Source organism: Amblyomma americanum, chromosome 11 (genome assembly GCF_052857255.1).
Source record: "Amblyomma americanum isolate KBUSLIRL-KWMA chromosome 11, ASM5285725v1, whole genome shotgun sequence".
Classification (NCBI taxonomy): Eukaryota; Metazoa; Arthropoda; class Arachnida; order Ixodida; family Ixodidae; genus Amblyomma; species Amblyomma americanum.
The window spans coordinates 92,945,522-92,964,324 of NC_135507.1; the positions used below are offsets into that span (position 1 = coordinate 92,945,522).

The 18,803-nt window shown below is 45.2% G+C and overlaps 1 protein-coding gene across 1 annotated transcript; it reads right to left on the reverse strand.

Annotated features, from left to right (window-relative positions):
* Positions 1-16,677: 16,677 nt before the first annotated feature.
* On the reverse strand, positions 16,678-18,128 carry LOC144109807 (uncharacterized). Its single transcript, XM_077642595.1, has 2 exons — positions 18,013-18,128; positions 16,678-17,533 (listed from the first exon to the last, which is right to left on the reverse strand). The coding sequence occupies exons 1-2, from the start codon at positions 18,126-18,128 to the stop codon at positions 16,678-16,680; spliced, it is 972 nt and encodes a 323-aa protein (XP_077498721.1).
* Between the last annotated feature and the right edge of the window lie 675 nt (positions 18,129-18,803).

An 18,803-nucleotide genomic window follows, 5' to 3' on the forward strand; every position in this document is an offset into this window, starting at 1 on the left:
TACAGACGTGCAGCGCGAGCAAATCCAATGCATTTTTTTTCGGCACAAAACTGAAACTTAACAACTAATGCGCGCAGAATTTTTAGAGCAAATGCAGCATCCGCTGGGGACATGGCGCAGCACCTACAGTGCCATACTTATTTATTTAGTAGACAAGCTTTCAAGGCTAGAAGACACTGAAGAGAGAAGTGATGAAATGATTGGAAGTCCTCGCCTTCCAAGGAACAGGATCCGAGAGCCATGGTGTCGCCCAACGAGTAACACCCAAAGTAACCATAACGAACACCGCTTCTTCCGGACCAGACCAACGCCTCCCAAGGAGAGAACATGGACCGTATGGAGGCGGACCCGACCATGATATCAAGGCTCTCGAGAGCGCAGTGCTATGGATACGCCAAAACTGGCGCTAACACTTGAGGTCGGCCGAACAAAATCACACTGAGATGCGAATAAGACAAAGCGGCACAGATCAGGACTCGATGCGCTACATGGAACCTAGCTGCTCCGCGAGCAGCCATGTGCGCCAAACAGCTATTCTGTCTTCGGACATCCAACCTTCATCTTCTGTCTTCTATCCAGATAAGCTGCCGCCCCGCCGTCTGTGTGCAACTGTCTCGGAAGTTTTGAGCCCAGGGGTTTTGCTTCTGAGCCACACCCTGTGGCTTGTAATGCACCTTCAGTGATCAAAATCTCTTCAAGGTAAGGCTTCTGGTCCTGTCCCCTCCGATGGGTATGACTTCACGGATGCTGCAGGAGCCGGGCTACATGGCTTAGAAGGAAACTCCCTGGGCTCTAAGCTTTTCACAAAGGCTGTTTCATGGTTCCTTCTTTTCATAGTTTTTCAGCAACAAGGTTCATGGCCGCTAGCGAAAGCATAACCACCCTCTATGCTTTCGCTGCCCTTATCAAGACGTCACCGCAGCAATCAGGTGCCACACCATGCGCAGTTACACTGCACCCGCAAGCACGTATATGACTGGAAGAAAGAGCGCGCGGTTTAAATGGCTAAAAGGTGTTCCGCAAGGTTCCTCTTAGGACGTTTATTATTCTTATTTTACATTAATAATATATCCCAAATATTAAATTCTCCTGATCTTGTAATGTACGCAGACGACACGAACCTTTTTTTCCCTGCCGCTTCAGTTGCTGCCCTGGAAAGTATGACCAACATTTACCTAACTAGATTACATATCTGGTTGCAGGCAAATATTCTGACCCTATACCTGAAGAAAACTACCTACATTATATTTAGGCCCATAAACGTTGTTGAACGCTATGCAGTCAATATTCATTACAGGAACAGAATAATTGATAGAGTCAGCAGTCTCAAATTCCTTGGTGTCTGGCTTTCCGAAACTCTTTCTTCGAATATTCACGTTACAAATCTTATATCTGATGTATGTAAAACAGTTGGTTGCGTTTATAGAATCTCCCATCTCCTACCTAAATGGTTGAAGTTATATATGTACTATGAACTTTTTTATTACACATTTTCTTATTGTTGTCACGTCTGGGGCACTACGACTAAAATCAATTGCGATAAACTGATACTTGTACAAAAGAAGGCATTACGAGCAATCGAAGGATATCATGGTCATCCTCAATATTTGGCTACAGCACCACTCTTTATCAAACACAGTTTGCTTAAAGCAGATCAGGTATATTTTTATCGTTTGTTCCAACACATCTACAAACCCCGCATGTATAATACCATTCCAGACAATTCCTCATCACAGTATAGCCTCCGAGCACATAGAAAAGTAGTCTCCAGAACGAGTACCAGCTACGGGAAACAGCAAATTATCTATCAAGCACCTACCGCCCTAAATAATTTTTCGGATGATCTTAATTTTAGTGCTTCTCTCAAATATTTTAATGCAATAACCAAGCGCTGCATAATGCAAAATGACATGTTAAATCCTTAAACTTTTGTGCACTGACGTTCTGACACAATCTTACCTTACTTAATAATTACTGCCCCTTTTTGTGCTTTAACAGTATTAATACAATTTAAAAGTGTTGTGTATTTCACCTATTTGTTTTCTGTGGGCAAGCGAAGCCTGGTTTCATGTCATGTTTGTTGCTCCGCTCTTACCACGTTTCATGCAATGTGTAACCCCCTTCTCTTTGCTTTGTTCTGTAAAACGTTGAATTTTGTTTGCTTTGTACATGTTCAATCTTTTTTACCTCTGCACTGTACTGCAAACTGTACAAGGAAGCTGAGGCCTCGTCAGGCGCTACACGCCTTATGCCTCACCTTTCTTTTTTTCGTAAGGAAGAAATAAAGTCTTAGAAGTTTGAAAAAGAGCTGTAGAGCCCCACTGATCGTATGATTTTGCATTACTGAACGATAAATGAAATTACATGACATCTTTTACGGTGGCCCTGAAGTTAGCGCTGGCACAGATGGAGACTGGAGGCAGGAGGGCTTTCTCATTCAGTGGCTGTTCTTTGTATAAAGGAATAATTATATATATTGTTTGCGACAAAACGGCACATCAACTTCATGTTTGTGGTCACTGCGAACTGATGTGTGATATTGCCTTGCTAAGTCACTCAAGAGATGAACTCCAAAGCATGGTCAATGAGTTAGACAGGCAGAGCAAAACATTGGGTCTAGAAACTAAACATGCAGAAAACGAAAGTAACGTTAACAGTCTCACAAGCGACCAGCAGTTCATATATTGTAGCGAGATGCTTGAGCGGACCGGATCGTGAGAGGAAAATAACTATAAGAATAAGAATGGGGTGGAGCGCATATAGCAGGTTCTTTTGGATCATGAATGGCAGTTTACCAACACCCCTGAAGAGAAAAGTTTATACCAGCTCTATCTTACCGGTGCTCACCTATGGGGCAGGAACGTGGAGGCTAACAGAAAGGGTTCAGCTCAAGTTAAGGAAACGCCGCGAGCTCTGGAAAGAAGAAACGACATGTGTAAAGAAGACTCGGAGCGGGAACAGTGGGTAAAAGATCATCATGATCATCACTATCACCGACTATAACTGTCGCTATAATCATCATCATCGCTTTCACTAAATAACATCATCATCGCTATATCAACTATCGCTATCATCATCATTATCAGCAGCTCGTGCGGGCACAACCACTCGTGCGGGCAAAAAAGGAGTCATCTCGGCGCTGCTAGGTGACCATGAGAACAACGTAGCAATGGTCGCCGCCTGTGTCTTGGCCAATCCCCGCAGTGAGTATGCGCTGTTATCCTCTTGACGACGGTAGCAAAAGCAATGTAGCAATGTAAGTAAAGCTTCTGACGAGTGGTTGGTTTTTGAATAGTTTTCTGCAGTAAATACTTGCTACCAGACTAGTGTTAGTTATAACCTCAACTTCCACTGTCATATGAGGCGGCGAGGTTGAAAAATTTGGTGGAGCAACGTTGCTGCCTTGCACAAAGCTCGGATGACAAGTGCTGTTCACTCGGCGGACTAAGTAGGACACTTAATTTTGTCCTCGAATGAGCACCACTCTGCTATTTATGAACATACTCTTTATTAACGACTGCATAGCATTGCGTAGTTAGAGGAAGCATTTGATATCCTGAGAAGTGTGGCATGGGGGATTTTGATAAATTAACTCCAACTTTCAGTGCGACAGAAATGGAGATAACAAGATCAGAGAAGTCAGCGTTCAGCTGGTTTAGGCGAGCTAGTTCCAAAAAATTAAATTGGTGAGAAATAATCTGGTCTAAAGGTGTTAGTGGTTTGTGATCTTTCGAGTAGCTGCACATGCATAGGACTGCCTGGAATGAGCGGGATATTTAACACTATAAAGTGAGTTTGCTTACTCATCACGCTGAAACCCTCAGCTGATAAATTGTTCAAGGTATGCCTGAATAGATTGCTTAAGGTTAACCAGCCGGGTTAAGCATGCACAGATCTTGATCATTTGAGCAAGTTGCGATTTGCCCTGTGTTAAATGATTTCTTGTTTTCTTACGTGGTTCAAACTGCAAAGGCGCAGTAAGTACGAAGCAAGAAGGGGGAGGGGGGGGGGGGCATTTCTGATATTGTCATTAGCAGGTTCAAAATTTTAAAGGTGCTTATTTAATGAAGAACCAACCTTGTAGACAAGTAAAATGAAAGTGAAGGTAAATGCTCAAATTTTTAGCGCACCATCTTTACTTGTGTGGAAAATTCGTATGCATGGCATTGTTGTCTTCTTCCCATGTTATGAATTTCCCATACTTTGAATACAGAGAAAAATAATAACGTCAGGAACTTCCTAACGATAGCATACAGATCGGAAGTCATAAATGTTTTGATTAGAAATTATATCTTTAACACTAATTACGAATTATGAGCACCAATTGCAAGTTATTCAATATCAGCGTCACATCAAAATAAAATTCACGGCTTTAGAGGGGCGACAGTTTTGAATAAATGACAGGATCGCGGCCAACGTTTGAATTTTGCAAGATCATGATCATTTAACAATATTCAGAGCGTCTCCAAATTCATTACACATTGCAGCCTATACCTCTCATGCGTGAAATTTCATAACATTTACAGATAACTTTGAAGATGGTAGAAAAAATGATACGTAGAAGTAAAATTCTTCCTAATTTTCGCCACATCAAAATATGATGTGAGAGTGAAACCAAATTTTTTGCTACCATTCCTCATCACAGCAATGAATGCAAGCCCCTTCAAAATGAGAAGTTCACACAAGAATTAGTTCGCACTAATCATCATTATTTTTCAGTTCCGCTTTCTGCTATACATAGACCACTGTCATAATTCATATCTGAGCCCTCTATAAGTGTCAGGCTTCATTCACTGGGCAGAGATGAAAGGAAGTTTGGTTCCTGCGTTTCAGCTGGCAGGTGCTCTAGTTTTAACGCTATAGTTTAATGCAGTTGCTCTCTTTCTAAGGATGCTGCAGAGCGGCGCAAAAACCAGTGCAATTCGCTTATTGCATGTCTAGGCAAGTAACAAGCAGGAGACAAAAATTGACTGCAATAGGCGGCACCGGCGGATAATCCGGAATCCTCACCTTAATATTCTTCTCTATAGTTCTTACTACGCATTGCCGTGCTGCAGTTATGCATAAATTTACAACCTTACTGTTGTAGACATTTGTCGGTGTTGCCGCTTCACCAAAAACTGTAGACTAAAAAACAAGCGAGCTTTCTGTATGCAATAGCGAAATTTTTTTAAACATTCTTCGCGCGGCTATGCATATTTATCTGCAATGGCGCCTAACGCCATGGAAATTCGAGTTCTAAGTAGATTCAAGACCAATGAATACCTTCAGTAGGAGAGGAAGGACTGCCTAGTTTCTCCCAAAATACTACCGAGAAGGTCTTTCCTCCTGACATAAATAAAATTTGCTCTAATAATGAATAATCGCCTTTTGTCACAACAGAGGAAGTTCTGTTTCGATGACAGACTACTGCCCATTAATACAGAAGGTGCTTGTTGTTACGAGAAAGCTTTGTTTCATTACAAAAATTATACGTAGTTACAGATAGTTGCGGCCCGAAAATACTGAAAAAATACCGACCGGGTCTAGACAGAAACATTTTGTTCTGTTTTACAATAGTACCGTCCGCTTAATAATAATAATAATAATAATAATAATAATAATAATAATAATAATAATAATAATAATAATAATAATAATAATAATAATAATAATAATAATAATAATAATAATAATAATAATAATAATTTTTTCATTACCATACAGCGTGGGAGGGCATGGGGATAAAAGCGGTAATCGCTTCGCAAGGTCCCCACCCCCTGTACAGCAAGTGGGCAGTGGCATGCGAAGGCACTTCTGTGAACAGACAAATACGCAATCACCGATGTGTGTAGAAAATCAATAAGGGTTGAAGCACTAACAATAAAAGCAGAGGTTCTCCTTAACAAATCGAAGAAGCTGAGAAATCGGTCGTTTCATGAAAAGCATGTGATGGTAGCATTTGTTTGCGTACAAGACAATTGCCTCAGCAGTTGGATTTGTGTGCGGGAAAATTGCATCGCCATGCAAAAAGTGAGCTCAGGCACATTATTGACGTCCTTGAGTCTAAAACTTATGATGATGATAATTATGAATGTTATGGCGCAAGGTCATCTGTGGCAAAAGAGCGCCATGGCGCAAGGTTTTTTCCTGTATTCAAGGTGGGGTCAAAGACCCATTTCCCAAGCATTTCATCATAGCGAAGCAGAGCACCATTCAGGGGAAAGCTTGCACCCATTCTATCACCGGTGTGTACCCGGCGGCACTGAGATAATTGTATCACTTGCAGTCATAACCATAATGTTTCAAGATGTTGTACGGCGAAAATCAATTACATAATTGAAATTGTGTCAGCAGGAATGACTGAACTGGAGCTGGGTGTTTCTCAGAACAACTTCTGGGATATTGTTTTTATGTACGCACGTTGACATTTAAATCCGGAGGCGTAGAGCCCCTTTGTTTTGTTTACAATAAATACAATACAATACCACAAACCGAGTTTATACAGAACCCGACTAATACTGCCTATTGAAAAGAATTCAGCGTACTCGAAAGAATTAGGCAGCAGCCCACATTGAACGGACAAGAGTCCATCATTAAATACGCACTAACCTTCAAGAGAACTGCAATATATTTCAGTGCAAGGAAACTGTGTCTTTCTTGTGTTTTTACAGCCAGTGAAAAAAAAATAACCTAACCTACCCAATCTGCGTTTCCTTTTCTCTTGCAGAACAAATCTTTGTCACCATCATGAAGCCATTGCCCAGCAGTGCCAGTCTACGGTAAATTCCTTCCTTCGCTATAATTTCTATTATGCTTTAACTCCAACGAGAGTAAAGTTGGCATGCCCTGTCGTTTACGTTGCATCTTCAAAAGCGTTTTCTCCAATTATTAACATAAGGTTACCGAAAATATGTTTTTCGAATCATTTAAAAACCGATGTGGTGGCTCAGTGGTTCAGGCGCTCGTCTACTGAGCTGGAGTACACGGGTAGCAACACAACCGAGGCGGCCGTGTTTCGATGGAAGCAAAACGCAAAAGGCACCCGTGTGCTGTGCGATGTCAGTACACGTTGAAGATCCCCAGGTAATCGAAATTATTCCGGAACCCTCCACCACGCCACCCTTATAACCTGAGTCTCTTTGGGACCTTACACCCCATGAACGTAAACATATCGCACTCCACGCACACACTGAGGGCTTATGCAACGTCACACTCCATTCTTCAGCCGCCAACGCCAGTTCTTCCGCCATGGAAGTTTGTACAGCTCAGCGACAACAAGCCAACAGATAATCGCCGACCAACATCTGCTAATGCGGCATCGTTGCTTCGCCAGAAATTTGAGGAACAAGATGCTTGCCTGCCTAAAGGATCCATTGTTGTCTACTTAGACGCAAGCATACAAGCCTGCGAAGCAACAACAGCTATCTACTGTCCGTGCAGACCTGTCCTCAATCAAACCTCTTGGTTTCAGCTTACGGAACCCCCTTCATCCATTTGTGCTGAGCTCGTTGCAGTTCAAGACGCACTCTGCTCCGTGGCCGGCATAACTATGCTCCCTGCGGCCCGCGTTGTCATCCGCACTGACGCCCTTCAAGTTGCCCGGTTGCTACGACGTGTTAGCCGCTGACCAACGATATGCACCACGCATCCCGCAGTCACTGCGTATTTAGGGGGTCCCACGAGATCTGCTGACCTATCAAAGCCGGGCAGATTTAGCGACCTGCCTTGCGAATCCAAACTCATCACTGTCTCGGTTCTTTCATTTGGACAATTTTACCCTCCATTCATCAAGAAAGGAACACCTCCGGCGCCGCGCACGTGCTCTCATCCCAACGTGTGCGGTAACCCTCCCTCGTGGTCTTACCCGTGCAGAGGAGGTTGCGCTTAGGAGGATCCAGGTCGGGGTTGCCCTCACACTAGCCATCACTCGGAAGTGGCCTCAGTACCGAGATTTGTTTCCTCGGCCTGCGTGTCCGATATCTAAACGCGAGGACATTGAAGCCCACGTTCATCACCTACTGTGGGACTGCCTAGCTCTCAAGCCTACAAGGATCCGGCGCCTCAAGAGAGCGGGTCTTTCACCGAGCAACCCTGCATCATATATTGCCTGGCCGCAGGGACAGCACCATCACTCACTACTGGACTTCTTAAAATCAGCTAGCCTGCTTCCATTACTTTCATCATTCCTTCATCCTTCATCACATCTTTGCCCATTGATGCCGTGAGGCAATAAATCTCGTTTAAAAAAAGTGTACTGCTTGAATTCTTTGTTGTACCGCTATATGTTCAATAAGGGATTTCTTAAGGCCCGCGATGCCTGAATATTAAAACTTCTTCGCAGCCGTAGCAGTGAGAATTATTTTGCTTTCAATGAACGCGATTTCGGGACTTAATTTATGGCTTCACAGCGGATGCGTTTCCATGAACATGAAAAGTAAAAGCGCCTGTTTATTGCGTAGTTTGTATTAAGGGGCTCGAATTAATCTTGAACCAATATCTCTTCCCATGTCTTTTGGGGAGGTGAAGACACAACTGGAGACCATCTCGAAACAAACGGCTGCCCGTCGAACAATAGAGTGACTTATCTTCTCCAGCGGTTTCTATGAGGCTTCAAATGCATAGTTACAAGCAGTAATGGGAAGGCTGACCAGACCCGGTGCGCCTCTTGATACATGTGACGGCGTGCGCTCGTCCATACCTGAAACAGCCCAAGCCAGTGGTGCTCTGTACTTTAATTGGAAAACGCACTCGTCCAAATGAGCCGCGTGTCAGGTATTACAACGCTTCACAACACCGCAGTAGCTCAGTTTGTTGCTGGATTTCGCGGCTTAAACGCGTTGCTGCCATTGAGTCAGTGAAAAGTCTCCCCCCTCCCCAATTTAACTTCTTCTCTAGCATCTTTCAACGGGACCAGGCATGCACATCCGAAGTTACTTGGAAACTGCGCTGTCAATGACGCTGATTAAGCTCCGTCTAATGACGCAGTAAAGCTTTCCCTCATTCCGCCTGAAGAAAGAAATTTAGAAATTTTCGGAGAGGGTTTTGCGCTGGGATTCTTTGATTTACGACGTTTCGGGATGTCGACCCTTCTCCCTATCGCCAAAAAGAAAAAAGTAACTACAGCAACACCAAAAATAAGCAAATAAGCGTTGCGTAATATTTTCTTGTTACTACACTCTAAGTGCAACCAGGAATAATAAATCAAGACCATGATGCATTCCTTCTACGTACGGGCCCGTGCCCTGGACTGCAACTTCAAGCCTCATTTTTCCGGCTATTTCCCCCATCCCCAACGCAACCTGGGAGGTCTGGGAGGCGACTCTACTCGGTTGCCACGACTTGCAGGCCCAACAACCCTTGGTCATGCGCGCCCGGGCGGCGGCCACCACCACTGGGGTACCAAACTAGGAACCTCAACCCAGTGTTGGTAAGGGCTACCGGTCGCGGAGATTGCTGGAGTGGGGGTTAGCCGCGCACGCACATATTGGGACGGTTCCTTTCTTTTTTTTCTTTTATAATATGGTGGACGGAAAAGCTATCCCCACGTTCCTGGTCTTCAAAGAGCGACACCTTGAACCCCTCTCCACCACTGGGCATACGGGTGTGCGCTTATGCGCATTTGTGCAGTTGTGTCTTTGTTCACGCACGCTTCCTCTGTCGAAGAGGGAGCGTGAACAAAGGGCCAGCCGCATTCTCAAAAACGAGAGCGGCTTCTCCGCTGGCCGAACGGAATAGAAATAGCGCAAATTTTGTGTAAGATGCTAATTACCTCCCCGTGGCTGACAGTGGAGTGCATAGATAGTCCATGCGTCTTTAGATAGCGTAATTCCTGAAACATCTTCTTTTTCAGCCTTTTCTAGAATGCTGCTCCCTGTATGCACGCCATAGAGTTTTATGCGAAAGTGTAAGGAGCTATTTCTGCTGAAACTGTCGCCCTGCGTCAGTCGAAAAAATCACATACTACAGGACAATTAGAATACAGAAGTAATTTAATAAAAGCAAACAGCTGGCATTGGCAATCGAACGGAGTTACTCTACGGGTACGGCACAAATAGGCCGCGATGTTTTTATTTTTCTTTACTGCGAGGAAATCACGATTGCTGAGCTAACACATGCCTACGAAGGGTCTTTGGTTCAAGCATGTTAGACGTGCACATAGTGAACGCGTTGTGGTACGTCAGTGACTAAGTAACGTTAGTTTGGGAGGTGTGCTGATATTATAGCAACTTAAAGAACAATCAACCAAAATATCAACATGCTAATTAGGCGTCAAAAATTGCGTGGAATGAAAGCGCAGTGTTATTCCACTTAGCTCTCAACGAACCTACGTAGGGCAAGCGAGTAGATGCCTGAACAAGAGGATCAGAGAGCACGAAAGATTATGCGAGCAAGTAGCAAAATCCGGAAATCTGGCACCACATTGCGCACACTGCAAATGCACCCCAAAGCTAAAAAACAAGGTAATAGGTCGGGCCAGAAACAGGCGGGAACGCGACATTATCGAAGCTTTCGCTTTGCATGTTGCTCCAGATAAGCACTGCGTCAGCTCTCCTTCGTTGATGTTAGGGAGAACTGAATCAAACCACGTCACGAATAGTAATCTTCGGCTGTTGTAAAGGCACGTGTTGATCGTTTTTATTTTTTTTACATTTTTTTTTTCCATTCATATCGCTCTTGTCAGCGCCGTGCGCTCTTCCCTCTTCTGTGTATGATTTCACGTTAATATGTGTATATAGTCATGTTTGTTCCGAGAATAAACAGTTGTTAGAAAGCGCTTTGTCTTGTGTGTTCGTTCCTTTTCGTATTTTGGTAGCGCTCACCAATAACTTCAAGGAATTATGGCGATTTATCGTACTGAAACAAATAGTGTGTATGTGTATCAGTTGTAGTGGCGTAGTGTGTCGTGCTGTGTAGCCTAGATAGTGATTGGTAATTACTAATCGATAATTTTCATTGGTGACTGGTATTTGGTAATGTTATCCGAATTTTTTTAGGGATCAATGGCCGTGATCAGTTATGTGATTGCGCACTAGTAATTTGTAAGAAATGAGAAAGGAAACGAGTAAAGATAGAAAAAGAAGGAGGAGAAGCGGCTACCGCGTCAGCTGTTAAGGCGAAGCTTAAAGGGACTCTGAAACACCTTCCGAAGAGAGCACATCAACTCGCTCAATCACTGCATTGAGTTGCCATGAAAACCCGAGCCAAATAATACACTTCTACACGCATCAGAGGACCAACAATCACGTGCAAAAGTTGGAGAGCCATCCCCTGCGAGTTTTTCATGCTCGCACCCTCCTCTGTCGCTGACACCTGCGTTTAAAAGTTGAAAGCCGGCTGTTGGTTGGATTCTTTCTGACGTCAGGCAGCGAACATGACCGCAGCCAATAAGCTGCATAGCTCGGGCGGGTCAGCAAGCTCTCCCCTCCCCCTCGGCGATGGGGGCCTGCGGAGAAGCTCCGACCTTACAGCGCGCGATAAGTGATGAGAGAATAGCCGTGGACACTCTGAAATTCAAATTTTGACTAAAGATAACTTAGCTTTTACAAAGCGCATTAAGAAAAATTCTGCCTGGATAATATTCCTGAAGTGGCGTGCTTTAACATGCCATGCATACCGCAACTTTATTGAGCCCATTTAATCGTCCTCCTAGTGTTTTTTTGCCGCCATGGTTTAAACTCACTGCTACTCTGAAAGCACCGAATTTGCAGGCGGCGCGCGGGATAAATTGAGCTGTTGCCGCCAGGAATGGTGCAGCGCGGGGAACGCGTCGTCTGCTAGACGCGGCAAACGCCGATACTGCGCGCGGTGTCTTCTCCGCTAGCAGCGTATCGATCGCCTTTGTACAGAAAATAGTGAATGAAAGCGTTAGTACACGAAAACGGAGAAATGCTTTAGGGGATGATTTACGAAAGCCTTCAAAGCGCCGTAGGAACAGCTACATAACATTTCACTTTCTCGACTCCCCCGCGTGCTATCGCAACGCAAAAAGTAGGCTGGTTCTCACGCTCCATACCCTTTTTGCTTCAATAAGAACAGCGCAAACGACGTTGCTTAATACTTGCAAGGCACGCCATTTTAATAGGCTCGCCAATGGATCTTTAATACAAGAGGCTACTGCTGCGGGCTAGTTGTTTCGACATGATAGAAAGGAACAGCCCGAACACACGACGATGTCATTCACCTTTATCGTCCTGTATTTGCGCCGTTTCTTTCCTCTTTTAGTGAATGGAGTCGCTTAGAAAGGTGAAATGTAGAAAGCATGTTTTTGTTAGGCTGGCTCTTCATCATCCCCCTCCCCCCCCCCCCCCCTCCCGTTCCTTCCTTTTGTGGTAAGTACTTGCACAACTCTATCGTCATAGGGCCATCGCGCTCGGACTGCGCAGCCAGATGCCTCGTCTATAAGGTCAGCTTGCGGCTGCCTGCGAGGGATGGAGTCCAGAATTGGTTGGACTTCAATCTCTTTCAGGGAGTAGTTCTCTTAGTGTTTTGGCCCAGAAAAGAAACGAAGACATAGCGGCACCGCAGACAGACTTCCATTGTATAGTCGAAACGTGTTTGAGAGACCATAATATGTTTACTGTTTCGGCCATTTAACAACAAAGCTGCCGGAATAACGGCAGCTAATGGAGTAGGCGGTCCCCGATTAAGAGGCGATGTTCGTACGTTTTCAGGTGGCGTAGAAACGAAAATGAATAACAGCATTCTATTGTAGCTTTTTGAATCGAAAGCTTCACTACGCTAGGTAAATCCGATTTCGCCATGCGTTGCCGGATGACCTTCAAGTGAGCCAGAGGTCAAGTGTGGCTATAGGCCATACCATACTGAGCAGTCCTTACTGCAGCGGCGTAGGTCATGGCCTGGGGTTCTGTGGCCGTCGGGGTGCCAAGTGCCTGTTGCACTTCTTCCCGTACCACGTCCATCAGAGTCACTGCTTGTGGCTGTGGGGAGGATGGCAGTAATCGGCGTAGCTCCTCTCGGATGCTTTCGCGGATAACTTCCCGCAAGCTGTCGCTAGTGGTGGCCGGCGTGTCCGAACGGATTGCACAGGCAGAGGAAGGGCGGTTGTACTGCCGAGCTCGGACGTCGAGGGTCTTCTCAATTGTGCTGGCTTCTTGCGTGAATTCCTCGACTGTTTTTGGCGGCTGGCGGACGAGGCTGCCAAAGAGTTGTTCTTTTACGCCGCGCATTAAAAACTGAACTTTCTTTTCCTCGGTCATCCCGGGGTCGGCGCGGCGAAATAGGCGCTTCATCTCCTCGACGTTACCGCGGACGGGCTCATTCGGAAGCTGGATCCTGGACTCGAGGAGTCGTTCGCCTCTTTCTTTCCTCACGACACTGGGGAATACTTTCAATAGTTCTCTCTTGAATAGCTCCCATGTCGTAAGGGACGACTCGTAGTTTTCGTACCACGTGCGTGCGGAGCCATCCAATGAGAAGAACACTTGTCCAAATTTTGCCGCATCATCCCACTTGTTGAATGACGCCACGCGCTCAAATTGGTCCAACCATTCTGCAGGGTCTTCGCCTAGGGATCCATTGAAAGTTGGCGGCACCCACGGCTGCTGTAGAATGATCGGTGTCGACATCTTCGGGGAGGTTGCGGTGCTCGTAGCAGCGCCTTTTCGCTGTCTGGTGCGGTCCGGCAGTTTCCCGAACTCAGGCTCCTCTCCCTGGAGACGTCGGCTGGCTCGCTGAGCTAGCTGCTGGCTCGTCCTCGGGTGCGAAGTGCTAAAGGCTGGCTTCACGACTTGAAGGGGGCGTCCGGAGCATGGAAGTTAACCCCGCACCTCCACCAGATGTCACGTAGTGGGGACGGCAGTCGAAGCAGCGATGAAGACGGACGAAAGGGTCTTCTAAAAGAAAACTGTTTATTGTGCTGACTTGCACCCAAAATGGACTGAATCACTCGGCGGCGGCGAAGCGACAAGCGTGCTCGGCGGTTGTTGAACAGAATGCCCGCCGCTGTCGGCCGTGCTCAATTTAAAGCTGATAGCGAACTTTCGAGATAGAGCGTGCAAAGTTACTAGAACATTCCGGAACAACGTATACTCCGTTTCATACATAGCTGTCTACACAGCCAAAGGTACGGATATAGTCCGTCAAAAAAAAACTAACAAAATGTGTCACTCCGCCTCGCGTCGTGGCTGAGTGGTACGAAGCGCGGGCATGTTTGTTCATTTTGTGAGGGGGCCCAGGTTCGATCCTCAGCATAGGTTTGTTCTTTTTTTATCTTTTTTCGGCGAATCTCTAGATAGAAAGTCTAAATGCGAGCCATATATAGGTGGCCTTTTTTGTTATCAAAATGAAATGACTTCTTTAATAAGAAGCGTGCTGTTAACTTTTTCCGCAGGGAAACGAAAGTGAAGTGAGAGTTGGCAACGGACGTGCTGAGAGGCGCTGTTTTTCGGTGTTCACGGATTTTTTCGCATGCTGCACACAATGAATCATTAATTGTGGGGTGATAGAATTCAGTGTGGCTTCAATTATTCGAGGCAGCGTCGTCTGGAGGCTACGCGGTATAGATTGGCGATGTTGTTTTGGATTTATAATTCATGGGGTCCAACGTCCCAAAGCTCGCTGTTCGTCCTCCTCACAAACCACGGTAGCTCGCCGCCTTCTCGCGGTAACAATATCAACGGCGAAAATTCGGCTTTCTACACAAAGGATGTGTAAGTACAGAGTGAATGAACGTGGTGGCTGGTATAATTAACATCACCTCGCATGTTTTTAATATTTGTACATATCCGCAATGATAGAAATCATGTTTGTTACTGGAGATTACCGTTTGTGCTCAATCGTGAGTTACTGTAGTTTTTTTACTGCTGCCCAAACATACCAGGGTTTGAAAACTGGTGTTGCAGATTATAGAATGTTATATGTCGATATTTGCTATGCATGCCGTGTGAATGGCCGACCATGTTTGTACGGCCTGTATTGTAAAGAGAACAGTGCGCCAAAATTCTCTTGTCCAAGACTTTTTTGATCATTTACATGCTTGAGGAAATCAATTTTTAACCCCCCCCCCGCCCCCAAAAAAAAGGCTAGATGTCAGGTGAACCATTGAAGCGTATGTCCCCAAATGCCACAAGTCCACAAATACCAATTGTTCATTTTTTTATTAAACGGCACCCTCTCAGTATCTTGTGTGCCATTTGCTCTCGCAGTTTTGTAGTAGGCCAAAATTTCAGAGCTGGAGCATGGGATAAATACTATATAACTTCAGCAGGGAACAAGCATGAAAACTGCCAAACTTTGGCATACACAGTCGAAGACCAGCAGAGCAATGTCGCCAACAACTTGGGACAAACAGCATATATAGGAGCACAAATTATAGTGAGCTACACAATATGATAAGGCTAATCATACAGGCAGCACTAAATAAATCTTTTGTGGAGAATTTTCTGTGACGCCAGTTCCAGAGAATGAAGTCATATGGGTCATGTGGTCTTAGAGAGAGGAGGCCACAAGGCACTTAAAAACCTCGGAATATTTATACATAATAGATAAATCAGAATGCGAGTTGAGACAGCAATGAAACAACGCACAAAGCACGATATGCACAAGGCAGAAAATGATCATAATTATGAAGACTTTGAACACATGACTAGGAACGATGGCAGTTGCTGATGCTACATACAACATATATGGCATCTTACTATCACAAGTGGCTCAGCGGCTACGGTGCTAGTGTCTCCATAGTCTCTGTTGCTTTATGACATTCGAACTCAATAATACGATCAAACTATCACAATGTCACAAATAAAATAAAAAGCAACTGCAGCACAATAAAGCAGGAACAAGTGAGTAACAAGTAAGAAAAATTTCAAACACGATGATAACTGGCACGCAATTTTCTTGCTCACGTTTCATACGTCTGGAGCCGTGCTATTGCAGTAAAACCTAGTCCCGGTATTCACACAGTAGAGGAGACACCCAATTGAAAACAACGCATAACACGGCATAAAACACACCAGACATGAGTAATATTATATAAAAAATGACCAACAAAGCAATGTTGCACAGTGAGAACCTCATAAAGTAGAGAGGAAGAAAGGACAAACAGTCATCTGGACGTTAAATATTTCCGTAGTTCTTTGACACGGGCACTTTTGCTTAATGCAAAGCAGTGACATTGAACACATGCATGGTAGAAAGATAGGAAGAAGAAGGCTGCACAGTATGAGAGAGCACTGAACAAAGGTTGAGCGGCAGCCTCAGTTCGCAAGCCGAGCCAACGTTTCGACAAGGAAACCTGTCTTCGTGTTTCAGCTGACACCTGAAAATTCGGGCAGAAACTATTTCACAATGACTTTCGATGATAGTGTGACCAGCATCCAAGCGTTATCTAGATGCCGTAGCAACACCCGGATAGAGAAATCCTCAAAGGAGGCAAGTAATGTTGTTCACATTAAATGGAAAACGCGCTGCAGTGGCGCACTGGTTATGGCGCTCGACTGCTGTACCCAAGGATGCGAGATCGTATCCCGGCCGCAGCGGCCGCATTTCGATCGAGGCGAAAAGCAAGGCGCCCGTGTGCTGTGCGAGATTTCAATGCACGTTAAAGAACCCCAGGTGGTCGAAATTTCCGGAGGCCTCCACTACGCCGTTTCTCATAGCCTGAGTCGCTTTGGGACGTTAAACCCCATAAACCAACCAACAAACAATAAATGCAAAAACTCTGCAAAGAAAACAGTATTATTCCAGCTCCTCAATGCCACTCAATTCAGAGCTGGACTCTTCAGACGAGCTGCTTGAACTGCCAATGGCGAAAACTACTGGGTCAACTTCATCATCGAAAATTATATCCCTTTCCCAGGCTTCATCCTCAATGCGCTCAGCATGTGCACAAAAAATTTGCCAGTCTTCCTTTGACACATGTGCCAAAGCCTGAGGCAGAAGCTCCTCAACTTCAGCCAATGTGAAAGCTTTGTTTCTTTTTGCTACGAATCCTTTCACCATGCTCCACACCTGCTCAATCGGATTAAACTCGCAATGGTACGGAGGCAGACGCAACACTTCGTGGCCATGTTTTGCGGCAAGTGTGTCGATCGCATGCACAGTGTGTCCGCTCGTCGTTCTTTTGCACAAATCGAGCAACTCAGCTCGTACCATGTCTGTTGACCAGGATATACCCTTCCTTGTGAGCCATGCCTGGATTTCAATCTTCCGAGTTGATGTCGTTGGTGGCTTTTCGAGCGCAACACTAAGGTAAGGGGCATTATCCATAACAATAATGCTGCTGTTAGGAATGTTTGGCAGCAGTTTGCTTGAAAACCACTCCTCGAAGTACTTGCCGTCCATCTCGGAGTGGTAATCAGCTGAAGCGCCCTTCTTGGCTCTGAAGAAGTCGGCAGCACCGCTCACAAAGCCTGTGAGGCTACTGCCTGCATGAACGAGGATCAGGCGGCCTCCTTTCCCCGATGGCGCTGGCAGACCTGTAGTCAGGCCCCTAAGAAAGGCATCTTGCGATGACTTGACAGTGCTGTCCTTCCACACATGTTGCCTGGTGTGGCCAGCATTGACCCAAGCCTCATCGAGGTATACGATGCACCTGCACGGGGAGGCAGATAAAAATACCGATTGAGTTTTTATGGTGCACCTGCACGGGGCGGGGGGGCAGAACAAATATCGCTCGAGTTTTTGTTGTTATCAATGTATTCATCATAGAAATATAAAATGTCGCGTATGCAATTATTACAAACTTTTGAATGGCTATTAGAATATTCTTCAATTCGTCATTCGAACTGAATAGTGCCTACTGAAAACACAAATTATATATGTAATGCTTTCGAATAATCGGCACCAAGGTGCACGGACCCGGAGAATAGAACAAAGAGCGAGAAACTAATTCTTCTTTGCAACATCCGCGATTCAGTGTCATCGCTATTTGATTCGTCTTTTATTTTATTTTAAAAACAGTATTAATGATTTCACAAAATGAGTGCATGACGTACACAGCTAGGTGCGATGAAGGTAGGCAAATAATGTAAAAGTCGCTCTCTCAACGATCATTAAAAACGAAGCGCTTACCTCCCTTGGCTCCGGAATGCTTTGATAGCTCTGAGATACCGGCGCCGCCAGGCTACTATGTCGGATCGCTCGATGAGTGCGAGAGTTCGTTTCCTTTTTTCGAACTTGAAGCCCATCTCTTTCAGCAACCTCCACAAGGTGGCTTTGCTCATATCCGGCAAATCGTCATCTCCGTTTACTTCATGCAGGATACTGTCCAAAGTCGGTATTTGTCTTTCGGCATACATACGATGCAACTTGAGCCGGATGGCGTTGACCGTAAAGCTGTCGTACTTCACACTGCGGGAGCTTGATATTGCCATCCTTTTCGGTCTTTTTTGCGGTGATTTTACTCCGCCAGAAAGACCTTCTTTCTTAAACCTCACAACTGTCCGAGGGCTCACTCCGGTCATCTCGCCCACAATTGCGAGAACGTCACGCACAGTCTTCTCGGGGTGGAGCTTCCTTATGCTTGCGTAGACATTAACTATCACCGCCTTGCAGTCTTTAGAAAACTTTGGAGACTTCACCTTGAAAAAGAGGCGAACAGGAGATGTTTTCGAAGTCGAAGCGGGGGAAGAAAACAAGCGAGCAGGTGACAGCGACGCCATTTTCACAAACAGACCTGCCGGCTCAGCTGCGAAAACCTGATACAGCCGGCGCCTGAGAAAACGAAAAATCTGCGTCTCTCGGTTCTGGAAAACATAAAAGAAAAATCAATCTATTTGCAAAATAAAACACTTCCATCGGTCTACTATAAAATCAACTACTGTTCACTTTGCTTGTCAATTCATTTCTATTTTTATTTTTGA